Source organism: Onthophagus taurus, chromosome 10, assembly GCF_036711975.1.
Source record: "Onthophagus taurus isolate NC chromosome 10, IU_Otau_3.0, whole genome shotgun sequence".
Taxonomy (NCBI): Eukaryota; Metazoa; Arthropoda; class Insecta; order Coleoptera; family Scarabaeidae; genus Onthophagus; species Onthophagus taurus.
In genome coordinates this window covers 25,897-50,344 of record NC_091975.1, presented here as the reverse complement: position 1 = coordinate 50,344, position 24,448 = coordinate 25,897, and the positions used below count along the sequence as shown (strand labels likewise).

At 33.2% G+C, this 24,448-nt stretch overlaps 7 protein-coding genes across 8 annotated transcripts; 3 read left to right on the top strand and 4 right to left on the bottom strand.

Annotated features, from left to right (window-relative positions):
• Nucleotides 1–64: 64 nt before the first annotated feature.
• LOC111413334 (pseudouridylate synthase TRUB2, mitochondrial) lies at nt 65–1,490 on the bottom strand. The gene is made up of 5 exons (XM_023044260.2): nt 1,262–1,490; nt 897–1,088; nt 628–844; nt 438–574; nt 65–385 (listed from the first exon to the last, which is right to left on the bottom strand). Exons 1-5 carry the CDS (start codon nt 1,380–1,382, stop codon nt 138–140), a joined length of 915 nt encoding a protein of 304 aa, XP_022900028.2. The 5' UTR covers nt 1,383–1,490; the 3' UTR covers nt 65–137.
• Nucleotides 1,124–10,830, top strand: LOC111413335 (14 kDa phosphohistidine phosphatase-like). The gene is made up of 4 exons (XM_023044261.2): nt 1,124–1,226; nt 1,554–1,752; nt 10,313–10,458; nt 10,664–10,830. The coding sequence occupies exons 2-4, from the start codon at nt 1,578–1,580 to the stop codon at nt 10,754–10,756; spliced, it is 414 nt and encodes a 137-aa protein (XP_022900029.1). The 5' UTR covers nt 1,124–1,226; nt 1,554–1,577; the 3' UTR covers nt 10,757–10,830.
• LOC111413333 (phosrestin-2-like) lies at nt 1,795–13,348 on the bottom strand. The gene is made up of 8 exons (XM_023044259.2): nt 13,084–13,348; nt 12,977–13,018; nt 12,529–12,693; nt 12,345–12,468; nt 10,117–10,264; nt 5,959–6,419; nt 5,530–5,763; nt 1,795–3,100 (listed from the first exon to the last, which is right to left on the bottom strand). The coding sequence occupies exons 1-8, from the start codon at nt 13,128–13,130 to the stop codon at nt 2,651–2,653; spliced, it is 1,671 nt and encodes a 556-aa protein (XP_022900027.2). The 5' UTR covers nt 13,131–13,348; the 3' UTR covers nt 1,795–2,650.
• Nucleotides 13,349–14,937: 1,589 nt separating this feature from the next.
• LOC111413329 (nuclear factor NF-kappa-B family member relish) lies at nt 14,938–20,415 on the top strand. 2 transcript variants are annotated; one of them, XM_023044254.2, is made up of 8 exons: nt 14,938–15,157; nt 15,388–15,567; nt 15,627–15,772; nt 15,831–16,000; nt 16,062–16,345; nt 18,465–18,569; nt 18,623–19,277; nt 19,332–20,415. In XM_023044254.2, the coding sequence occupies exons 2-8, from the start codon at nt 15,390–15,392 to the stop codon at nt 20,356–20,358; spliced, it is 2,565 nt and encodes an 854-aa protein (XP_022900022.1). In that variant the 5' UTR covers nt 14,938–15,157; nt 15,388–15,389; the 3' UTR covers nt 20,359–20,415. The 2 variants fall into 2 exon arrangements, with proteins under 2 accessions (XP_022900022.1, XP_022900021.1); XM_023044253.2 differs by lacking the exon at nt 14,938–15,157 and adding an exon at nt 15,177–15,308.
• A 267-nt stretch (nt 20,416–20,682) lies between these two features.
• On the top strand, nt 20,683–23,843 carry LOC111413352 (aldehyde dehydrogenase 1A1). The gene is made up of 8 exons (XM_023044281.2): nt 20,683–20,791; nt 21,521–21,625; nt 21,686–21,787; nt 21,841–22,311; nt 22,449–22,551; nt 22,607–23,114; nt 23,578–23,652; nt 23,704–23,843. The coding sequence occupies exons 1-8, from the start codon at nt 20,759–20,761 to the stop codon at nt 23,771–23,773; spliced, it is 1,467 nt and encodes a 488-aa protein (XP_022900049.2). The 5' UTR covers nt 20,683–20,758; the 3' UTR covers nt 23,774–23,843.
• LOC111413353 (NADH dehydrogenase [ubiquinone] 1 beta subcomplex subunit 3-like) lies at nt 23,109–23,543 on the bottom strand. Its single transcript, XM_023044282.2, has one exon. The coding sequence runs from the start codon at nt 23,516–23,518 to the stop codon at nt 23,150–23,152; it is 369 nt and encodes a 122-aa protein (XP_022900050.1). The 5' UTR covers nt 23,519–23,543; the 3' UTR covers nt 23,109–23,149.
• A 31-nt stretch (nt 23,844–23,874) lies between the features above and the next one.
• LOC111413354 (NADH dehydrogenase [ubiquinone] 1 beta subcomplex subunit 2, mitochondrial-like) lies at nt 23,875–24,409 on the bottom strand. The gene is made up of 3 exons (XM_023044283.2): nt 24,245–24,409; nt 24,051–24,174; nt 23,875–23,999 (listed from the first exon to the last, which is right to left on the bottom strand). Exons 1-3 carry the CDS (start codon nt 24,340–24,342, stop codon nt 23,934–23,936), a joined length of 288 nt encoding a protein of 95 aa, XP_022900051.1. The 5' UTR covers nt 24,343–24,409; the 3' UTR covers nt 23,875–23,933.
• Between the last annotated feature and the right edge of the window lie 39 nt (nt 24,410–24,448).

Here is a 24,448-nt window from a genome sequence, read left to right as displayed (position 1 = left end):
AATTATGTAATAAAAAGATAACTTAAAATGAAAAGTGAGGTTATGTTAATCTACTAATGAATTTTTTAGGTTATCTTTACTTTTTAATTTAAAACTTTATTATTATTCTTATAACAAAAAACATAAATTATAAAATATTATTGCAAAACGGCACTTTTTTGATGTAACAATCCACTATTTTCAAAAATGATATTCTCACATTGCTCCTTATTTCTTAAAATATTCTCTAAATTCCATTGATGTCGCAATAAAGCATTATCGATAATAAAATAACTGTGTCTAATACATTGTAATCCCGTACAATGAGCAGAGGAATTTAGTTTTGTACCAATTTCATGAATTAATGCTTTCAAATATGTTTCATACTCGTTAATGCATTGGATTTCTAAAAGAAATAATAAACATTAATCTATTTAAATAAAATAAATAAAACAAACCAATTGTGAAATCGGGTGGATCGAATTTAATACATTTTAATCCGTAAATAAGCGGAATTTTTGAGTTTACCGGTCTAATTAATCCTTTTGTTGCTAATTCATAAGCCGTTTGAGATTTTATATCGACACCACATAACCTAAAAGTTAATTTGAAATTAGTTTTCTACAATTTTTGAATAATAAAACTTACTCAAACATCTTTTTTTGATGCGTAGCTTGCATGTATGATAATAAACGTTCAATATGCGCTAATTTAACATGTTTAAAAGTAGTGCGTTCAACTATATGACCATCTTTGTAATAATTATCGGTAGCGTAACCTAAACTTCCTGTAATTCTATAAGCTCTTGTAGGTTTATTTTCTCTTATGTATTTAGTGGTAGTAGTACCTCTCTTCAAACCTAAAACTATACGATTATTTTAAGTATAATGTATAAATCAAATAATTAAAGTTTTTACGTAAAACACCACTCGTAGAAGTTCCTAAATAATTCGACCAGCTACAAGGTAAATCGTTAAATTGATATCTTGGGCCAACTACAAGTGGATCATCAGCTAAATTAGGTTTAAGAACAACCGATAATTCTGTTGATGGCTTTCCTTCAATTGAAATTAACGCTGAATTTGGTCTATAATCTAATTCATTTAAACCTAAAACAAATTTAAATATCCCGCGTTAAAAGAAATACAAAACAAAAACAGAGGGCGCTAGAGTACATCAAAAAAACACTTTGTGAGTTTGGCTTCTTAAAGCGATTTATACAAAATTACAGCATAAAAGCATTACAAGTAAGTACATTTAAAGTTTGTTTAATTTATATTACCTTCACAAATTCGATTTACAATCATTTTCCGTACGTGATTCGTTTTAACATCGGCCGGCTTATACACACATATTATGCCTTTTAGGTTATTCCAAATTTTAACTGCATCTGTAGTGGGCATTTTTAAATATAGTTTTGAGTAAATTACGTAATTTTTTGGCTCTAAACGATAATAAACACTCGCCGTATTTTTCTAGGTTAGAATAATGTTACTAAATTGAGTTATTACATTATAATATAGATGGCGCGATGTTTTATAGCTTTATTTTTCATTAACTTTTTTTGTCAATAGGTGTCGCTTATCAGAAAGATTTGAATGTTAAGAAGTTTAAATTTGTTAAGAAAAATGAGTTCTTCGAGTATTCCCGATGTTTCGATCGACCCCGAAGGTGTTTTTAAGTATATTCTTATTAAATTAACAGTTCAGAAATCTGATGGGAACTCTGAGACGAAGGAAATCGTTAGAGGTTACGCGGAATGCCCTTATCATTGTAAGTAAATCTTTGTTTAGGTTTTAAATAATCCATACAAAGTGGTTTTTATGAATATTTTATTAAAAAAAAGGCTCTTTTACATCATATTTTATAATTAATCACATAAACACGACGTTATGTAAATATTGTATTTGGTATGTTATGTACAATTTATTATTTAACTTGGTCGTGCAATTTGTTTCTTAAATGTTTATTATTTTAAGATAAAACAATCTTTTTGTAGGAGCTTTTTATGTACATTGATTGTAATATTTCCGCTTTAATAACTAAGTTTGTAATACAACACAACATAAAAGGAAGAAAGGTCGTTTGGGCGAGTTTCTCTATTGATTTTTAGTGTATATAGAGAAGGGAGGTAGTCGAGAATCGTTATTATGATTTATTGAGAAGTAATTAGTGCCTGTAACGATTCGAGGCGACCTTAAAGCAACGTGAGAGGTCACAATAATAGTTACATTGAAATTACTAATATTAGGCTCCAATTATTATTACATTTTTTTTGGTTAAGATGAGGAATAGTGTGGCAGTGATACATAATGAAAAAAAAGTGAACAATTAATTTTTTTATAGCTGATATGCACATATAGATTAACTTTTCAATAAAAATTTTTTATAACTTCTGTTAAGAAGTCCTTCGTAAGCAACACAATCCGCGATACATACAAAAGCTTTTTGACGCACCATTCTCATTTTCAACGGAATTATTTTCAACCTTCTCTTTATCATCTTCCATTTCGCGATTTAACGTAACTATTTCATCTAAATTCTTCATATCTTTCAAAAGAGACGAGTTTTTTCGATCGGGTAATGAGTTAGTTTTTTTTGTTTGCTGTTTTGGTTCCAATTTTACTGTGTTCACCTCCACAACCGTCTTCTCAATCTTTCTATCCAACTCTCAAGTTCCGTCTTTCTCCTGTTTAACGTCTTCGACGACAGATTTTCTATGAACAATTTTTTGCATCTCCACCATAGGCGATGAATCGTAATCGTCGCATGTATGTATTAAAGTGAACGGTAATTTTATGGAAACATCGCCTCCCATTACGGAAACTACCAGTTTTACTTTAACATAGTAAGAAACGTAAATTGCGAAAACGTTGCGATCTTCAGGATTAGAGGAAGATGATGTTACTGAGGAAGCTAGAGATGTACCCGATTTCGTGTAGGAATCTTCTAAAGCGATCCAATTTTTTGTTGAACCTTTCATCGGAAGTAAAGTGTAAGTTAATTCGGTTGTTGAGCCGGGAAGTAAAGGGCAATCGTTTTTTGAGTTGATTAAAGCAACTATATTTTTAAATTTTCCATTTGAGAACATGCAAACGTCTACGTGTTGAACAACAAAAACCTAAAAAAAAGGTAAGTAGTTATTAAAATATTTATTATTAATTAAAGATAATGCTGAAAACAACTTTTTTATTTCAACCAACTAAACTATTATCGAACCAACTAACTCCAGAACTAATAGAAGCCCGGAAAACTTTCCATACTCAATTAACCCATAATCTGATTGATATCACGGTACTTGTATAGATGCTATTTAGTGGACCACAGGAACAGAGAAACTGGATAACGTCATCATCGCTCACTTTATATTCGGGTTATTAATCATTTTCGATAATTAGTTGAGATTGGAATTTCATTATAAATTATATCCGCATATCTGCTGTTCAGTGACTTCAAATCAGAACGAATTTACCTGACGGCCTCCAGGACAGATTCCAGAGTAGCGACAGGTAAAGAAGGTACAGGAGGAGCAGCAGGAGGCGGACAGAAAAGAGTCGATGTGCGTCTGGATTCAGGTGATCGACAGGCCTTACATTTCCACGACGCGCTAGGTGCGCTAAGCGCGGCAACGGATCCCTTGGGGATGTCCGTGCACTTACTGTGAAACCACGTGCTGCAAGAGTCACTGTTTGGGTGCAAGAGTTGCAAAATCTTGGTTTCACGCCAAATGCTTTCTTGAAGAATGTGGCCGCTGCCGAATGACAGAAGATCAGAAGAATAGAAAATTAAAAGATATAAGATTGTTGAATGTCTTTGTTAGATGATGACAGGCCTACTAAAGATGGGTTTAGAGGTTGTGTGTGGGGATACAGATGTTAAAGTTTTCGATATGAATCAAAGCACATGCTTAAACTTGTGCCATCGACATATTAAGCCCGCAACACGACAATTATCTTGTTCGTATTGATCTGTGGTTTATCGCTAATTCACAATTATATTCACAATTTGATTGGAGAATTTTTCATGTTAATAAGATGTTTACTAAGATACACACAAAGATAGCAAGACCTTGATAATAGCAAAAAGAAGTAGTTCACTCGTATATTTTATTTTGCAATTTAAATGATGACCTTGCAAGTATTATGGAAAACGTTGAGCTACAGAAAAGACACTCGTCGGGGACTTCATTTGAAATAGAACACATAAATTGGTTGTGGATAATTTGAAAGGTAAACTTTGAAGAGTTAAATTCTCATTTTCCGAAATTAGATTTCCCCTCATCATAAACAAAATTAAAATCGTCTATTATTTTCTGGTAAAATTTCGTTATAAATATTTAAAAATAAATCTTTTTTTAAAGATTAATTAAATAAGTAGTCAATCACGTTCAAATTAAAAGACTTTGTTTATTTCGGAGTTGTTTATCATTTTCGAAAACATCTTAAAATAGCAGTACGGAAATAAACCCTTTATGACTATTGGGTTTTATTGCGAACAACGAATAATAGTTTGAATACAAAGAGGACGTATTTTCGGTGGCTATTATTTCCCAAGAACTTCATCTCGAAAGCAAAGCGGTTACTTCTTCGAGTTCTAACAAAGCGGTTAAATTTCCGGAAACTTACTTCATTAAGACACAAACGTGGGTTTTATTAAATTCTAAGTATTTATTTGTTCGAAACGTTACAAAAAAAGAAAAAAACTTTATAAACAGCATTACTTCTTATCACTGAAACGTTATGAAAGTTTTTTTAATGAAAATTTACGTGTTGGTCGTAGCCGGTAAAATTAAAATTTGCCGACATTCGGGTTTTCCATTTTACAGTCTGCAACCAGAGGGGGAAGTTAAAACTAACTCTGGTGAGCCGTTTAATTATCAACCACGCTGAAAAGGACTATAAATGGGTGGGATTTACGTTTCGTTCCCTTAACGAGGGACCCGCATTTAGTTGAGATGAGCGGATTTTCAACACGGAAAACTAGCACAAAGAAGAAAAGGTCACGAAAACCCTTTCCTACAACGAATTATGCAAATCACATTGTCGGGTTGTTCTTGTACGCTAAAAACGTTTAATTCGTATTCAACGAGATCATGAAATAATCCTTTTTTCACGGATTTAATTTGCATAACTTGGGAAAGTTTAAACGATGATTTATTACCAACATAAATTCTTTTTTGAGATAAGAAAATTTTATAATTGCGTTTAAAAATAAAACTGTCGTTTTATTTCTTTATATCTTATCCGTTCCAATCAATTTTATTTCGCGTTTGAAACAAGCATTTACGTCAGGATGTTTTTATAAGGGGTTGTTTTTTTTTTCTTTTAGGACGTCGCTTTTTCGGGTTCTGCAACGATCGATAAGGAGTTATTTTTGGACCGTAGGCTTTCAATAATAACTTCATCGCGAGCAACCCTCTTTTCGATTCAGTGTGGTTCATTAGAATCGTTCGAATGGGAGTAAAGCACAAAGTTCTCTCGAGATAGGGGGCTTCTTAAATTACATAGGACTATATTTCCTGGAAGTTTCGGTCAAAATAAAATAACTTACCTTCACTCGTCTTATTGCTTTATTACTGTTGTTTCTTATGTTACAAATAACGTCTATTTCTTCGCCGTGGTAATAAATGCCTTTGTTTAGTCGGGCTTCTAATTCCACTTTGCCGTCGCTTAGAAGGAACGGTTTTTCTACTAAAGCTCGTGGTGCTGGGACTTCTGCTAAGAATGCTGCTAAGCTTGGTCTTTTTCCTCCACACGTTGATCTATGGCGGTTATTAGAACTTGCCTGAAAATAAATTAATTGCTGTAATATGCATATTTATGAATCATATTGACGTTTATAAGCTACATCCTAATGCAAATTGTAGTACAGTAAACACATTATTTCCAGAATTAATTAATTAAGCGAAATGTCAAATTCGGATGTTACGTACAATTTAATCCGAAATCCACTAACCTAACTCCATAAACAGCAACTCACCTCACTTGATATCGAAGCGCTCCTCGCCAATCGAACTTTAACCTTTTCCTCATCGTCCTCTCTCTCTTTTAATTCGTCTTTAAAGGTAACATGAGTACTTTTCTCCCCGTTTTCGTCAATAAACTTTTCCACTCTTTCCGATATATCGATCTTTTGTTCAGAATCACATATCGGTTGTTTCTTTTCAGTTAATCTCCTCATTTCTAGTTGGATTTCGGAGGTTGCTGCTCGTGGGGTGTTACTTTGAAGCTGGAGATGTTGCTGCGAGGTGGCGAAATGTTGAGTCACGTCAGTAGACGTAGGAACACTTTTGCTGCAAAATAATGCGAGTTTGTGACGTTTCTCTTTCGCCGGTGAAGGGCTGTATAAATACGGGGATGGTGGCGCGAAAGCTCTTTGAACGACGCGAATTCCCATTCTAACTGTTGCACGCCGTTGAAGTTTTTCTTCGATTTTATCAGCTAAAAACACAATTAAAAATAAAAAGTAAATTGGGAATTGTTTTGGTTATAATAATTGCTAAAAGCGATTTATTAACAATGTGAAACTGAAATGTTCGTTTTGTGCATTAAAATTTGATTGGATTTACCCGGAAATGCTAAACATTGTGGTTTCCTCGAATATTTAATTAAAATAATTCCTAAATATCCTAAAAATGTAGTTTGTTAGCCACTAATTCAGTAAATTGGTCCCATTTTATTATTTTCTTTTACAACCAGCACTTTGTCTTTTCGGTTTTACGCCTACGACCCTCTTTCGTAACTCTCGTATTCTCATGATGTTCGCGTTATTGGCCACTAAAACTGCACACGGCCGACTCCACAAGTGGCCTAGAGTATTCGAGAGGCGCGCAATGGAGCGATTTACCGTTTCCATTAGAGAACCCCCATGGTCCGTTTAACGTAATGGACTTTGGGAATATGAGCCCAATGAAAACAACCCGTTGTTTAATCGCATCGACTGTATAGAGCCATAGTGAAATCTTATTAAAAGGTTTTTCTTTTAAATAAATCGCAAATAAAAGAAAATATGTTTATAACGTCGACCTGGATGGGTTTTCATGTCGAGTTATGAGATCGTGAATAGATAAAGAGATTTTGAGAGATGAAGAAAAAGTATGGAAGGGAAAGGATATTTGTGTCGGATTTAAGACGGTGGGGAATTTGAAATTCAAGTCGGGTCTTTCAGGATTGAATTATTCCGGAACGTTTTCGCGGATTTTCAGCACGAGAGAACCTTGAAATCTTACAGACTTTTCGTTCATTTTTATTTATTGGAAACAAAAGCAAAAAATTAATGATGTTTTTTCATACCAAAATCTACTTTCAATCGAGTAAAGTTTTTAATGTTACTGTAAAAGCCTGAACTACGGTAAATCTTAGGTTTAACTAGTAAATCTTAAGATTTACCAACATAAGTCGGTAAATGTGAGGATTTTTAACACAAAAGATTTTTCTGACTTTTACCAATAGAGTTTAATACATGCTAAGTTAAAAGCGTATTTCTTTGATAAGTATTTTTTGAGGCAGTTACATTTTTTGAATCCTTGTCCTCCGGTCATAGACAGTTTTGCGACGACTTATCGAAGACACTTCTTTATCTTTAACAACTTCTATCTTCACAAAGTTTTTAGAGGATAAAGTAAACTGATTCTTAGTATAAAGCTGCTTTAGCACTCCAATTTTCGCAGCCAGTTGGTAAAGCTCGTTGTGTTTTACATCTACCACAACTGCAATGATGCTTTTTGGGTTAGTTTTAGCTCTGTCAATGTCAGGTATTTTCAGTCTTCCATAATAATAAGCGTATTATTGTTTTTTATATCTACAATTTTTCCTTTCTTAATATAATACAATAGAATATATATATATATATATATACACCTCCAGATCCTTTACCCTCCTCCCCGCTCTACCCACGTTCGCCTCCTCACCCCATCAGCTGACGCCCTCATCCATCCTTTTGCCCTCGCCCCCCTCTCCCAAAATCTGCTTCCTATTCGTTACCTCCTCCCTTAGCTCACTACACCCTCTCAGCATGTATTCCACCGTCTCCCAATCCTCTCCACACAGCCTACACCACCTCTCCACATCGTCCGCCCAGTATCTATTACCTTCCATAGTTTCTTCTTCACTGACTGCGTCGCCTCCAACCATGCCTCATTCGGAATCTCATCCTCTCCTGGCACCCTTCCCCTCTTCAGTCCCCTCAAACACTGCTTCCATTTCTTCCAGAGTTATCTCCTCTCATCTTTGCACCCCTCGCTCTCCCTCTCCCAGTCTTTTCTCTTCCACCACTCCCAAGAATCGCATGAAGTAGGTTCTCCATTCAGTCATTTATATATCTCTGCTGATTTCCTCTCTTCCCTTCCTCGTCCTCTTTAAGTATCTGCATCCCTCCTATCCTTCGCCTCTACAGGGTAATTCAAATTAATTTGAACCCCCTGTATACAGCCTGATTCAGAGTAAGCGCCTAATTTTTTTTTAGCCACACTATGGGTGCTACTTTCAAAATATATGGCAGTAATATGTTTTAGGACATTCTCTACACGACGGTGATATCATATTTTCAATTTTCGTTTAATGCGATTTTATGGCGTAATCGAAAAAATGCAGAATTACCAACTGACGATTTATTAAAAACATAAAAAAAATGTAGATATTTTAAAATATTTTAGTGTCTACATTTTTAGTAAACTGAAAGTTTGTTGTTTTTGTAACCATGATCAAAATGAATAATTCATAAATCCCTCGGGAAGCTTTTTCAATTTCTATCAGCTAGCATAAGCGTTTTTAACCCCGCAGATGGATTTTAAACGCCCGCCACCCATTCGGCCCCCACATTTCGATTATAATATCAACATTAAACCGCACGAACCATCGAGAAGAAGCGACACGAAAACCGATCGCATCCAAAACTCCAATGAATCGAGTCGCAACAAGTCCCCCCTACATCAATTTAATTTGGAGTATTTCGAATATCGTAAATTTTGTCGAGCAGCTTTCGGAATGTTTCATCCAAACGTACACACAAGTACCTGCCCAGAGGGGGGAAATACGAAAAGAGGGAGGGGCCGAAAAAGGGTCAGGGTCTCTACCCTGATCGATCTGGGTTTAGGGGGAACGAAACCGGGGGGACTATACAGGGGGTAGAACAGAAACAGAAACTGTAGCTGTTTGGAAGGTAGTGAATTTATACAGGTGAAGGGGAATATTACGTAGTAGGTTGGCGCGTGCCAAAAGCGGGTGGGGGGGTTGAACTAAAGCGGTTTTTACGTAATCCGTTATTGTTTGAAGGTATTAACAGGTTACGTCGTCGGAAAATACTTAGTTACAAGACGTTATTGGGGGGATGTCTATAGAAAATTTAATTTTGATAATGAAAGAGGTATACACGCGACGTTACCGCCCTTTGGGGCTGTTTGATAAGTAACCAGGTATACACACAGGGACAAATTACCCCCATAAAAAATTTTACCTCACTAAATTTTCAAATTAATTTAAGTGGTTATTGTTTACTTACTATGTTAATTTTGAAATAAATTTTGAACTCATTTCACATATGAGTAACTCTTTCATATTTCAAGTGGAAAATGAAAAATCCCCTCTATTAATTCTGCTTTAAAAACGCATATTTCATAAAAATCCTTTCTCTCCCTTTTTATGTATATATTTTTTTGTGTTATTAAATAGGATTTATCGGAAAGTAAATATAAATCACACCGAAACGGGTCAATCATTTCATTTATATCTTATTTTTATTAAATCGGCAGACGTCAATCAACTCGGCAAATGTTTGCTATATATTTTTTCCAAACAATTTCCCGAACGTCAAAAAGCTGACGCTCACAATTGTTAACCACGAAAAATCGATACCTCAAACACAGAACTTTGTCAAGTCCCACACTCTCTATAAAGCAAAATTCAACCAACAACTGTCCAACCCCCGAAATTTGCTCCCCTTTATCTGAAAGCTTCGACAAAGCCGATTATTATTTAAATTCCTAATTTCGCCTGGGCGAATTAATTTCCGTTGAGATGAGTTTATGCGCGGTTTAATTATTCAACCGACCGATTTTAATTTAATTGATACGTACTATATTTAACCGAAATCGATTGGGAGTTAATTACTAAACTCGATTTCGTCTCATTTCACACTTACCAATGTAAGCACGAACATCATAACTAGTTCCAATTGGAGCTCCGCTGTATTCTTTTGCTGGTACTAATTGAACGCTTGGTGGCGCCAATGGAGTGATTTCCATTGTAAATGGATATGCGTTTGGACCAAGTCGTTTTAATAAAGCATCCTAAAAGAAAATATTTAGAAGTATAGTAATAGTTTTTTTTTGTTGTAGCTGATATTAATGATAAGGTCACCGATCAACTTCAAAAATTAAAAGTCGACGGCTCCATAAAAGAATGGAAAAGCAAAGTTTTGGGTGGTGGAAGGATCGACCATAACGCGGCCGGTAAAAGCATCAAAGTTTACGGATATTCCCAGGTAATACACTATGAGCTGCCGCGCAACTTTTAACAGAATGGCCGTCGGGGCCATTCGAAACACAAAGAGAAAGCAGAAAAAAGAGAATTCAAACTTTTTTTAGTCACCTTTTAATATTTTATCCACTTCAATGGTATCTTATTTTCAGCTTAAAAAAAACCTTTACAAATTGAAATTAAATGAAAACCTATTATTATTTTTGTAGGGTTACGGAAAAGCTGACCATGAGGTTGCCGTTGGTTTAATTAAAAAAGTTTATCCAAATTACGACGTTACTTGGAGTGATGAAGGATATTAAAATACGATTTTTTTTGTAATAAGTAATTTATTTATGTAAGAAGGAAGCGAGGAAATAAATTGAATCTTCCTTAATTTCCTTATTTCGTTATTTTTTAATACGTCCTTTATAGTCAATTCCAATTTTTAATTTCTATTTTAGGATTTTAATTGTTCATAAACGTTATGATGGTGATACTGAAGTTGAACTCAAGGAGAAAGAGGAAGATAACAAAGCGGATTTAAAATAACTCTGTGGATTGACGTTATAGTATCGGAAACCAATAAATACGGCGCGAGCACATCTCCTACAATTCAATTGGTGTTGATGATAACAGGTCTGGAGCTGACACAATAAGTGCGCCTCGTTCAACAAAACAACTATTTTCTGTGTGAAATCTGTAGCTGTAATTCTGTGTGCAAAATCGAAGTGAACCTCAAATATTAAAATTGTGGTTGTAAACAGCTACAGGAACCTTGTGACACAAATAACTCATCTTCAGAAGTAAGAGAAATGAAGATGTGACTAAAATATCCTGTGTCATATTTACGTATTTTTCTCGATATCTATCAGCATCTAATTGTAAGAGCAAAAATGCAAGAGAAAAATAGGTTGGCAACGCTGACCACAACAAACATTGCCAACACTATGAACAACATGTCGAATTCAGTCTTCGATTCATCTCCTCAATTATATTAATAATTGCATATCTCTCCTACCTCATCCATAATCAAAGTCCTATACAGCTGTATTAGAAGTTATATAAACAAATAATAAAGTAGTCAAACCAAATAAGTTTCATTATTGTCTCTAAAGGCGACCTGGAACAAGAAGTATCTCATCTCACATTACGGAACTAATTGAAAATTTTTACTACCTACGCAGAAGTTGCCATAACCTACAACCACAATGAGCAAGTGATTGAATGAATAAAAATGAGTGTGAGAACGGTAGAACTGTTCACTTATACAGAATTGGTATCTTTAAAGCCATGAACTTGAAACTTAATCTGTGAAATTTGAAACCTAGGAGTTCCAACACCAAGATGACACTCAAAAACTTCAAATTACGATAACAAAGCAATCTGCTTAGTCATCAATTCCAACAGATACTGCTACTTACACCATCTTAAGCCACCAAATCCAACAAACCAGGAAATATTATTGTATTATTGTTAATCAAACCTTTTATAAATTTAAGTTGTTTGCAACACATGCTTAATGTAAAACTTTCTCTCCGTCGGCGTCGTGTAGAACACCTTACTTAGTAGAGTCTGTCTAACAACAATTTAACTCCCCCACCAAAAAGCGTCTGGTAATGGTGGTGTATATTTGAACGGAACTCCTTCCCAAGACTCGTTAATTACAAACTTGGTCTGATACCTCGTTAGGAAGTAAGTCAGCGAGGAGGAAACCGAGACAAGTTTCCAAATGAAACTCTCCCTCTCACAAACTCCCCGCCCGAATCTCTAAATTTAAGTGTACCTTTATTATTTGATGTCGGGTAAAAACCAAAGAAAAAAGAAGAAATTAAAAAGTTGTTTGGCAACTTTTAATTGATATTAACACTTTTAAATTAACTTGGAGTGAAATTAATTATTTTTTTTTACCTGTAAAGGTGTAACGTTTTCCGTTAAATGTGATCCAACGTGGGGTGGATACAATTGCATCAAACACATGATAGCTTCGTTACAAAACTTCAATCCCATAACTTCTTCATCTTCTCTCCCGTATCTATATCAACCCGAAAAAAAAGGGCGGTATTAAATTGAATATTTTTTTATCTTAACTCACCGAAATGTAAGCGTTATCTGTCCATAAATCTTCCTTTCTTGTACAAAATCGGGATCAATCAACAAAACCCCGTGTAACTTATCGACTTTTCCGGATGAAACCACCAAATCCCTCGAGCTTAAATATAACGTCAGTTTGTTATTGGGGGAAGTTTTCTTGAAAACTCTACGAGAAAAAAAAATCTTTTGACGAAATATTTAAAAAGAAATATTTTTTAAAACAAGGAATAGGTTTGTTGAGGACACACAGAGTCACGTAACACGGTAAACAACGTCCTGTGTTGATCAAACAAACATGGGATAGAGTTTGAATAGAAGGGGTTTGCTGCGAGTCCCCTTGATGATTGAGTGTTAATTGACTTCCCCGTCCGTTGTTAAAACGATTGTGAAAGCTCGGCCAGAAGAAGTACCGACAAGCAAATTAACTCTAGGACAATCTAATTACCTACCTTTGAGAGCTTAGAGTATCCGAAGGTTGGTTTTCCGGTTTACTATTAAAAGAAAGTTATTTTTAAATAAATTTTAAACCACTTAAAAAATTAAAGAATAGATTTACCTTTCGGAAACACAACTAGGACCTGAATCCTCAGTCATTTTTAACATTAACTATTATTTCAACCAATTAATTTTTTCACTTATTAATTTTATTAATTTCAAATGTCATTTAAACCACACAAGAAATAAAAATGTCGAAAACATTGTTGAATAAATTAAAACTTCATCACTTTTAACTCTTATTAGTTTAATAAATAAAGTTTACTCAGTTAATATTTGAATTCTCGTAAAAACTTGTTTTTAGATGAAATAGAACCGTTTGCGGCGATCGCGAACAAGCAACTGAAAGCTCGCTGAAAACGGCAAAGAGCAAGCCTTCGCTGTAGCTCTTTCAGTCTTCTGTATTACGCAAGATCGATGATCATTGAAGCACGTGCTCGTCGTGTGTGTACGTTATATTGATGTATTTTGTTGAAAGAATACAAATTGTTTATAGGATTTAAGATAAGTACTAATTTGTTTTATTTATAAAATACTTTATATTTATGTACTTTAGAATACTTTATATTTTTGATGTATTCCCCAGTTTTTAATGAGTGACAACATTAACTTCCAACACATCATCAAAACAAAGTTATAACTCATAAGCTCCCTTTAAATCTAGGATAAATTAATAACACCACAACAGCTACAGCATCAATATACAGTAACGGACAAAAGTCTACATACAGCATTGAATTATGAGGTTTTTGTAAAACATAAGATAATAGAAAATTTGTTTTACAATGTGATTAGAGATACTTATTTATTCACAAGTTCTAACTGGCCGCAAAATGTCATCTCGAAAAGAAATTTCTGTTGAAATTAGAAAATTGGTGATAAAACATCGAAAAGGAAAGAAATCTTACGGCGAAATTGCCAAAATTGTAAATCTAACAATAAGTTAAAACAGAATATCGGCAAAAATTACAATGGGACTGATTCATTCAAACCCTAGAGTTAGCGAACCAAAATTAGCTGACCACATCACGACTGTATCTAATAAGTCAGTGCCTACATCCAAGAACCCTACAAAGAGTTCTACGCGATAATGAATTTTCTAATGGATTTTTCATCTTAAAAACTACTTTGTATGTAAACTTTTGTATTATTTTTAGTATGTAGCTATTGAGCTGTATGTCTGTTATGTTATTACGTTCTACAAAAACCTCAAAATTCAATGCTGTATGAAGACTTTTGTCCGCCACTGTAGATGAATGAATTTCTAACAATTAACACTAGCATTATCACTAGAACTAACACTAAACCTAGAATTAGAAACATTCGGGTTGAGCCGTACGTCTCTTAAGACGGTTAAACCCAAATGTTTAGTTCTATGTCTTCTCTGTAGTTGTCTTAACGCCAATTACTTTAACACTAATTCTACTAATGAAAACCCGGCATTTGTGTTAGATCTAGTTTTAATTTAATTAACACCGATGAACGGATGCTTTTTGATCTTTGAATTTTCTTGGAAACATCTGCTTTAAAGTTATTAACTTGTTAGGCGCTTATCACATAATAAATAAATCCTCAAAAAATTTCCAAACTTAATACAATTTTGAGAAGCACCAAAGATCATGAAGTGGCGCCATCTATTAACTAGCTGCTACAATAATTACAATATTACTATGTCAATAAGATAGGTTGTTCAGCATTACCAACTGAATTTTTATTACCAACTATAACCTTGTTTACGTAATATTGAGGTCATTATTTATAATAAAATGATTATTAAATATATTATATTAGTTTATTTAATAATTTTCAAAGAAACCATATAAATTTTATACAAAAATCAAATTCAATTAAATCATAACCTGAAAATAAAAATAAATGTCAAATTAATTAAAATATTGGGTTAATCTGATAATCAGAAAAGAATTTTTCTGTAAATTAGTTCACGAATTGATTATCTTACCGAGATAAAATATAAAAATAAAACAATACCAGTTGTTTGAATCTTAATCATCAACTGCGTAATAACGCGAACGTATCTGGGGATTTTTCCTTCCTCCCTTTCCCCGTCCATAACGAGCAACGTTTTCATAAAGAAAGGGGAAGAACCTACGCTGACACATTTCCTAAAACGTTCGGTAAGTAATTCATTTTTACTTCGACTTTCATTCGCATCGTTTTAAAAGTAATAACGCTGTAATTTAATCTCATTTAAAAGTTTTTAAAGCGTACATAGTGATCAAAGTGAGGTTAAGATGTACGAAACTATAATTGATCCTACAAATTCTGGTAATTTTTCATTAAAACGCATTTTATGTGTATGAATTTTATTTATATGATTGATATTAATAAGAATGATTTGTTTTAGAGATGAATTTCAATCCTTACACACCACCTTCTTCAAGTGAAGACTCACCTCATTCTTTTATGGCAACATCACCTCCGGGAGGTTCAAGTTATTATGTTCTTAATACTGGTACTCCTATGAATATTGATAACTTTAACATAGAAAATCAATATAATTTTGAAAATCAATATGTTACATTGGGTAAATTTTATTAAAATAACTTTAAAAATTTTTTTTTTTTTTTGAAATATTTATTTTAGATGAAAAAAAACCTTTTTTGGTTATCAAAGAACAACCAATTGGTAAATTTCGATTTCGATATAAATCCGAAATGGCTGGTACTCACGGAAGTCTTAATGGAATTAGTAGCGATAAAACACGGAGACAAACATTTCCATCCGTTGAGGTAAAATTTTTATTGTAAGCTCCTAATCTGTATTAATTTCTATTTGTAATCATTTCAGTTACAAAATTATTCCGGCTCAGCCATCGTTAGATGCTCTTTATATCAATATCACTCATCGTCAAAAGAAAGGCAACCTCATCCGCATCGATTAATCAAAAAAATGGGAAACGAAGAAGTCGATGATCCACATGCTACAACCGTTGGAGGAACCGAGGAGTATACAGCTATGTAAATTTTATTCCTGTTTAAAAGAGTATATAATATTTATGTTTTAATTTTTATTACACAGCTTTCACTCGATGGGAATCATTCATACAGCGAAAAAGAATTTAATAGATGAATTATGCAGAAAAAAAGAATTTTTAAAAGAAGAAGAGATTGCAAGAAAAGAAGGTAAAAGGAAACTAAGACGAGATGAGAAAGCCTCAATACGACATGAAGCAGAAGAAGAATCCAAATCAATCAATATGAACATCGTTTGTTTGAGATTTGATGCTTTTACAGAACGACCGAAAGATGGAGTTTTAATACCCATTTGCGAACCGGTGTATTCACATGAAATCAACAATTTAAGTAGGTTTTAAAGTTTAAATTAAGGCTATAGTCTCATGGTCACAGAGTTTGTGAGGGACCTAGGAGATGGGGCTTATTTCTGGATCATAGACATATATTACCCATTAAAAAATGGAGAATATAGGAAAACATGGGAATAGTAAAGTGGCGTCTTCATCAGTAAATATCTAATAAAACAGGGATTTTGGTAATTTATTAATTAATGATTCATAAGACATTTTACAATACTTTTTGTCTATATCAAATTGTTCCATTATTCCAAAATCTTGAGTTGTAACCTATTTTTTAGTTGAAAACGTCAAATTTGAGACTTTGGTGATTCTAATGGCATTACGTCTGGAGTTACATTATGTCCTGAGTGCAAATGTGTAGGAACAAATTGTGGAATTAAAGCTTTCATTTGCATTTTGCGTGTGGCCACCTAAATATCTTTGCAGTAATTCATCCCTTGATAAATCTTCATATACAGGGTGTATCTGAATGACTGCAACAAACTTCAAGGGGTAATTCTTTAGTGAATTTTAAGGGTACTTTGATATATGAACCATGGGCGAGTTCGGCTCCCTTAAGGAGCTACACCCCTCCAAAAATGGCGGAAAATTTTGGTTTAACTTTTTTTTCTCAAAAACCATAAACGCTAGGAAAATGAAATTTGGGGAATATGTTTAACTCATAATAGGGCACGTTTTGACCCTATTTGTACTTTCAACCTACTCTTCTAAGTTACTAAACATAACCACCCCCGTTCAATTTTTGTCTAGATTTTTCTTATGACGGTGATAAATACATTGGAAATATTTTATTTAGATAGATGAAAATATTCTAAAACTTTTTTGCCTCTCTGATGTTCTTCGAAAAGTTGATAGTTTCTGAGAAAAAAATTAATTCGGCAAACACTAACTGTTAAGCTGTAGGGTTGTTAATCGAAAGTTGGAATGAATTTTTAATGAAAAAATCTTAGTAGGCTTTGCAATCTTTGCAAGAAATATTTTTGACGTTTAAATATCAGTGGTTTTCTTACTATTATTATTGTTTCATTTAAAATTATGAAACGTCGAGTGAACGAGCGTAAATGCGATAGAACTTTATTTGAAAAACAATGATAATAGTGAGAAAAACACTGACATTTAAACGTCAAAAATATTTCTGACAAAGATTGCAAAGCCTACTAAGATTTTTTCAATAAAAATTCATTCCAACTTTTGATCAACAACCTCGTTGTTTAACGGGCAGTGTTTGCTTTATTATTTTTTTTCTCAAAAATTAGTCGTTTTTGGAAAAATTTTAAAGAGACAAAAAAGTTTTAGGATACTTTCATCTACCTATGTAAATTTTTTTTAAATGTATTTACCATCTGCATCAAAAAATCTAGGCATAAATTGAACGGGGGTGGTTACGTTTAGTAGTTTAGAAGGGTAGGTTGAAAGTACAAATAGGGTCAAAACGTGCCCTTTTATAAGTTAAACATATTCCCCAAATTTCATTTTCCTAGCGTTTATGGTTTTTGAGATAAAAAAATTAAACCAAAATTTTCCGCCATTTTTGGAGGAGTGTAGCTCCTTAGGGGAGCCGAAGTTGCCCATGGTTCATATATCAAAGTACCCTTAAAATTCACTAAAGAATCACCCCTTCAAGTTTGTTGCAGTCATTCAGATACATGGGTGTATGGAGTAGGGTGTTCGTTTCTGCCACACTCACCAGCTCTCTTTTCCCTGTGGGCAGCACTCGTGTCGAGGATTTTCATTGGTGGAGATCATATGAGAGTATGCGCCATAATTGCTTTTTTCATTTTTTTTTTCCACACCGTCTATATGTCTTGGAATCGCTTGGAGTCCATAGTAAGTGCTGAGCCTTTTCACTAATGTTAAGGAAAATTATTATCTACGGCGCCAAGGACTCGGTTTCGAAACTCTTCTTAATCTCCGTTATTATCAGCAGTTATTTAAATATCTCACCGTGTGGTCGTCTTTCTATACATTATTTATTTGAAATTTTTTTGGGCTACATATATCAAACGGTAAACGCGTTCTATTGAAATTCAATTTTCGACCTTGACACTATAGCCTTAATATAAATATAATTTGAAATAATAATTTTATTTTATTTTTTTTTAATTTAGAAAGTGCTTTAACTGGGGAATTAAAAATTGTCCGAATGAGTTGTAATTGTAGCCCAGCTAAAGGAAACACGGAAATTTTTATGTTGGTGGAAAAAGTCACCAAAAGTACGTTAAATTTGCAATATTATATAAACTTGCTCTAAAAAAAATTATTTCAGAAAATATTCGAATTCGATTTTACGAAATTGACGAAGACGGTTATGAAATATGGAGCGCCGATGGAAAATTCACCGAATTAGACGTACATCATCAATACGCAATAGTTTTTCGTACCCCTCCTTATAAGGATCAACAAATAACCGAGCAACGTACGGTTTATGTTGAATTAATGCGAAAAACTGATAACAGTAAAAGCGAACCGCGCGAATTCAAGTATTATCCAAGTCCAAGTTATCAACCGGGAATGAAAAGGAGTCGTATGTCGCATTCGTTCAATTCAAATGAAAGTTTTTATAGCAGCGGTGAGAAAATTGCTCCAATTCCGATTACGTTAGGCGATTCGAATGAAATTCCTTCAATTAATTCTGATGAGTTCAACGCGCTTTATCAGTTGGTTGAAAGAAATATGATGAATCCCGATCAATTTCCATCAATTCGATCTGAAGATTTTGCCGCCGATAGTTCCCAGGGAAAATATAGTGACTCTTTAGTAGGTGGATTTGAAGAAATGAGGTTATCTGAGGAGGAAAAGGCGGTTGTTAAGAGGGTCGAGGATGAATTTAAATCGTTTTTAGCTACTAAACCAAGCTCTAATTTAATAGCTAGTATGATTGTTAGTTTATTTGAAGATCACGTTACCACTCATGAAGAAAAGTATGTACCTATTTATTTAATATTGATAATAATTAATGTAATTAATTTTTTCAGTGCATTACATTTATTGGTTAAAAGTGGAAACATAAACAAATTAAATTGTTGGTTGGAGGTAATAAAGCGAAATAGTGAGTTTCAAATTTTAAATGCACCGAATCGCGATGGGCACACAATCGGACATTTAGCAGCGATTCATAATAATCCACAAATTTTAAACATTATTTGTCGATACTCTCCAGATTTCAGCATTTTGGATAACGAAGGAAATACCCCCTTACATCTCGCCGTAATAAAAAATAGCCCTCCCCCAATCGTTGATTTATTAATAAGATCAAAAGAATTAACGAAATTGCCAATCAACGCTGAAAATAACGATTCCGCAACCGCTCTTCAAATCTCTGTATCAAAAAGCAACTTGGTTTATGTAAAATTATTATGTGAACATGGTGCTGATATTAATGTAATTGATAAAAAATGCGGTTACAACGTTTTGCATACAGCAATTGACGTACAAGCGATTGATATCTTAAAATATTTAATTCAAAAACCAAAAATTGATCTTATGTGTATGAATTATAACGATATGACTCCATATCAAATGGCAAAAAGGCTTACATCCGGTGATGAAAACGATAAAAAGTCAATAACAATATTGAATATTTTAGAAAAAGCAATGCTTGAACGCGGGCTTAACACAGAAATTTATATAAAAGAAGAACAAGAATCCGAAGATGAAATGGAATGCGATTTCGTTGAATGCAAACCAGAAAAATTCAGTACGGAAGAATTACAAGAAATGTATAAAAACGTAAAAACATTTACTTCCGAGTGTCTAACGCAAGTATCACAACTATTGGATGAATCAGGAAAGTGGGAAAACTTAGCCCTTCTACTGGATATGCAACATATTGTTTATACAAGTATGTTTGAAAAAGCAAAGAGTAAATCGCAACAATTATTACAAACCGCCGAAAAAGATTGCAATCTTTACGATATAAGAAATTTCTTAGAAGACTTGGAAGAACACAATGCAGTTGTTGCGATGGACAAAATGGTTTTTTCTTTACAAGACGATTTTTGAGTTAACTTTTTAACGTAGATTTTAAGAAAATATTAAAAAGTATTGAGATATAAATAATCTTATTCTTTTTCATTTAACCACAAATGTGACCTTGTAATAAGATAACCTAAAATTATTATTAAACCTAAAAAATCCTTATCAATAATCCTATAGACATTATAATTTAAAATGAAGCGCAAAAGTTTTGTTGAAACTTTAAAACTTTTTAATTATTTTAAACAATTTTCATTCTTTATTCGTGTATGTCCTATTTTTAATACCATAAGACAAGGATGAATGGAAATCTAAGCTTTTAAACAGAGATAGATACAGGGTATATAAAGAGGAGTGAAACGCTGTGTTATTTCAGTTTAATCTTAACTTTCGTGTGATAAACGTTTTCAATAATAATAACAGCAATATGCCGAAAGACGTTAAAATTAAATACACGCAGGTAATCATGTTATGAATTTATTGATTATAATTAAGTTATTAATTACATTTGTTGAGTAATACAAGATAAGTTTCTCAAGTCTTTAGAGTTCCATCCGGTTTAGAAATACCATTTTTATCTCAGTATTTCACTTATTCAATATTTATAAAACGAGCAGTATACTAGGTATCAATTCAATGATATTATTGTTTTATTGTCCTTTATATCGTTGTTATGACTTGATACAAGACTTCAATTTCAATCAAAAACAAACCTTCAATTATTATTTGCAAACCTCTTAACCCGTTTACTCAAAAAACAAAGTTGCACAGAAAAATAACTTGTAAATATTTAGATTTAAAATTTTCATCAAATCGTATAACCATAACTGGTTTTTTAACTGACCTCAATTATGGGAATTTACACAAATATTTTCCGAGATAATTTTAAATAAAAAGTTGAGTGAATCCTTGTAATTTATGTGAATTGATCTTCTCAACACAACGATTTTTAACTATAGATATAAATTTCTATCATAAAACACGGAAAACTGTTTATTTTGCAACCGCTACAAGCAGTATCAGTTATTTACAGAGTTTAGGACAGCCAAATGTCGTAAACTCAACGTCTTCACTCTTTCAGAGATGTATCTTGTTTTCCCATATCTAATTCTATGAACCAATTTCACTCAATTAAATTGTAATAAAGCACGTAAAAACGTTTAGAACAACTTTTTGGTTCTTTTTTTAGTTATTTATCAACAACGAATTCGTGGATTCAATTAACGGAAAAAAATTCGCTTCAATTAATCCAGCAACTGAAGAAAAAATCATTGATGTTTCAGAAGCAGATAAAGTAATTTTATTCAATTACAACTATTTTAATTAAAATATAATTATTGTTAATAAATTATAGGCCGATGTTGATTTAGCAGTTAGAGCAGCAAGAAATGCTTTTAAAAGAAACTCAGAATGGCGACAAATGGACGCCTCAAAACGAGGAGTTTTACTTCAAAAGGTGTTAAATAATTTACTTTAATGTTCACCAAACTCTTTAATACGTATTTTTAGCTTGCTTCTCTTTTGGAAAGAGATTCCGAGTATTTAGCTGATTTGGAATCGTTAGATAATGGAAAACCGGTTGCCGATTCCGCCTTTGATATTCTCTGTGCTGTTGATACTTTTAAATATTATGCTGGAATGGCCGATAAAATCAGTGGAAAACATGTTCCATCTGATTACGGCTTTTTTACAATAACCAGATTAGAACCTGTCGGAGTTGTTGGTCAAATAATTCCATGGAATTACCCAATTTTAATGTTAGCGTGGAAATGGGGCCCAGCATTAGCTGCTGGTTGTACAATTGTTTTAAAACCATCCGAATTAACACCATTAACCGCCTTATACGTTGCTCAATTATCGAAAGAAGCTGGTTTTCCACCAGGAGTGATAAATGTCGTTCCTGGTTATGGTCCAACAGCCGGGACAGCTATCGCTTTACACCCTGATATTAATAAAGTTGCTTTCACTGGATCAGTTGAGGTAATAAAACAACCTTGAATTTAGGTTTGCGTGTTATTCAATACTTATAGATAATATTTCCTGTAATTTATCAAACGTAAATTGATATATTTGTCCTCGATTTATAAAATTATGCGGTGTGTTTGTTTTCAATTTAGGTTGGAAGATTAATTATGGAAAATGCTTCAAAATCCAATTTGAAAAGAATTTCTTTAGAATTAGGTGGAAAAAGTCCGTTAATTATTTGTAATGATGCCGATGGTAAGATTATGCTACCAAACATACACACAAATTTAAATTTAATAAATTATTTTAGTTGATGAAGCTGTTGAAATAGCACATAACGCAATATTTGCAAATCACGGTCAAAATTGTTGCGCGGGATCTAGAACTTTTGTCCAATCAAAAATTTATAATGAATTCATCCAAAAAGCCGCTGCTAAAGCTAAAGAAAGAAAGTTGGGTGATCCTTTCGTGGAGGGAACTCAACAAGGTCCGCAAGTTAACGATAAAATGTTCAATAAAGTTCTTCGTTTGATTAATTCTGGAAAAAGCGAAGGCGCTAAATGTTTAACGGGGGGTGAACGTTGGGGATCCAAGGGATATTTTGTACAACCAACCGTCTTTGCGGATGTCCAAGATTCTATGACAATCGCAAAAGAAGAAATTTTTGGTCCCGTGCAAAGTATATTTAAGTTTGAAACTCTCGAAGAAGTTATTGAGCGAGCTAATAATACCCAATACGGTTTAGCTTCCGGCATTGTTACAAAAGATATTAACACAGCGTTTACTTTCGCTAAAGCTATTGAAGCGGGATCTGTTTGGTAAATCATTTATTTTTAATTAATACATTAGCAACCTAATCTTGCTTTAATTCTGGTTTAACCTCATTATTAATTGAATCACACGTTTCATTATTATTAGCGGCATCGCATACTTCGTTTTCACTTGTTTTTGTGTATTTTTCATAAAAAGTAGTTCCGACAACGGTTAAAATTGTAAGAACAATTCCGATTCCTAACCCAGAAAAAAAGGTTTTACGAAAGCGAGACTTTTCTGATAAAAATTCTTTTTCGGTATATCTCCAAACTTCGTTTCTTAACCAAGGATCGCATAAACCTTGGGCTTGTAAAGCTTTTTGAGTTTTCATTAATAAGGGGACATCTTCTACTTTGTATATTTTATAACTGGGAATCTTATAAGGGACATCTTCGCATTCATCACTCATTTTTATAGCTTGCAATGTGTCAATATTTTCTATGGTTACTTTTATTTAATTTTTTTTAGGATAAATTGTTATGATGCTGTTATTCCACAAGCTCCATTTGGAGGATTTAAACAGTCTGGAATAGGAAGAGAATTGTAAGAAATTCTTAAATAAATTAGTATTTATTATTATCTTTTTTGTTTTAGGGGAGAAGACTCAATAAAAGAATACACTGAGATGAAAACAATCACTATGAAGATTTCCGATGTTAAATAATCATTTAAAACTTATTTTGTGTATTCACATATCATAAATCACAAATAAAACACTTTATATTTGCACGAAATTCTATTTTCTTTTAAGATGAAAACCCAAACTCCTGTTTCAATATTATATTAATAAATCACTCTACATTTTAATATTTTTACTCTCAAAATTAATCAGATGGAATCCCTAATTCCTCGTCGGTCCATTTATTAGCATCAGGATACTCAAACTCGCCCTAAAAAATAATCCATTTGAAAATGAACCGTTAAAACAATAATTTCCATACCAAAATATGTCCCGGTTCAGTAACGATGTGCCACAACATCCACCACCAGGCAAAGCCCATGATTGCCTGGGAGCAAATAATAAGTCGTTTATCAATGTGGGGGTTTGTTGTACGATAAACCCATCTAAAAACGTAAAATTAATCAATTTAGGGTTATGTAATCGAAGTTAATAAAATTTTGGGGTTATACATACTGGCCGTGACCGTGTCGGACTGCTTGGGTGAAATTCCCCGGTTTCAACACTAATAATTTACCAAGTTTTAGAATTTGTGCCCCCCGAGAGGCCAACATTTTTAAAATTTGGTAAAGAAAAAAATATAACCACAAATTTTGATGGTTGTCAAGGTAGATGGCAGCATTGGGCAGCATCGTTTCCGATTTTTATTTATTTCCATTT

Bases quoted from the DNA above. Each gene is read 5' to 3' on its own strand.
- LOC111413329 (XM_023044253.2), top strand. From the start codon at position 15,275: ATGTACGAAACTATAATTGATCCTACAAATTCTG. The intron at 15,309-15,387 runs GTAATTTTTCAT...GATTTGTTTTAG, and splicing joins AATTGATCCTACAAATTCTG to AGATGAATTTCAATCCTTAC. The intron at 19,278-19,331 runs GTATGTACCTAT...TAATTTTTTCAG, and splicing joins GTTACCACTCATGAAGAAAA to TGCATTACATTTATTGGTTA.
- LOC111413354 (XM_023044283.2), bottom strand. From the start codon at position 24,342: ATGTTGGCCTCTCGGGGGGCACAAATTCTAAAACTTGGTAAATTATTA. The intron at 24,175-24,244 runs GTATGTATAACC...TTACGTTTTTAG, and splicing joins GTCCGACACGGTCACGGCCA to ATGGGTTTATCGTACAACAA. The intron at 24,000-24,050 runs GTATGGAAATTA...ATTATTTTTTAG, and splicing joins CTGAACCGGGACATATTTTG to GGCGAGTTTGAGTATCCTGA.
- LOC111413334 (XM_023044260.2), bottom strand. From the start codon at position 1,382: ATGCCCACTACAGATGCAGTTAAAATTTGGAATAACCTAAAAGGCATA. The intron at 575-627 runs GTAAGTTTTATT...ATTAACTTTTAG, and splicing joins CATCAAAAAAAGATGTTTGA to GTTATGTGGTGTCGATATAA. The intron at 386-437 runs GTTTGTTTTATT...TATTTCTTTTAG, and splicing joins TCCACCCGATTTCACAATTG to AAATCCAATGCATTAACGAG.
- LOC111413335 (XM_023044261.2), top strand. From the start codon at position 1,578: ATGTTAAGAAGTTTAAATTTGTTAAGAAAAATGAGTTCTTCGAGTATT. The intron at 1,753-10,312 runs GTAAGTAAATCT...TTTTTGTTGTAG, and splicing joins CGCGGAATGCCCTTATCATT to CTGATATTAATGATAAGGTC. The intron at 10,459-10,663 runs GTAATACACTAT...TTATTTTTGTAG, and splicing joins AAGTTTACGGATATTCCCAG to GGTTACGGAAAAGCTGACCA.
- LOC111413333 (XM_023044259.2), bottom strand. From the start codon at position 13,130: ATGTTAAAAATGACTGAGGATTCAGGTCCTAGTTGTGTTTCCGAAAG. The intron at 12,469-12,528 runs GTGAGTTAAGAT...GGGTTGATATAG, and splicing joins CAGATAACGCTTACATTTCG to ATACGGGAGAGAAGATGAAG. The intron at 3,101-5,529 runs GTAAGTTATTTT...CCTTTTTTTTAG, and splicing joins AAGCAATAAGACGAGTGAAG to GTTTTTGTTGTTCAACACGT.
- LOC111413352 (XM_023044281.2), top strand. From the start codon at position 20,759: ATGCCGAAAGACGTTAAAATTAAATACACGCAG. The intron at 20,792-21,520 runs GTAATCATGTTA...TTCTTTTTTTAG, and splicing joins TTAAAATTAAATACACGCAG to TTATTTATCAACAACGAATT. The intron at 22,552-22,606 runs GTAAGATTATGC...AAATTATTTTAG, and splicing joins TATTTGTAATGATGCCGATG to TTGATGAAGCTGTTGAAATA.
- LOC111413353 (XM_023044282.2), bottom strand. From the start codon at position 23,518: ATGAGTGATGAATGCGAAGATGTCCCTTATAAGATTCCCAGTTATAAA.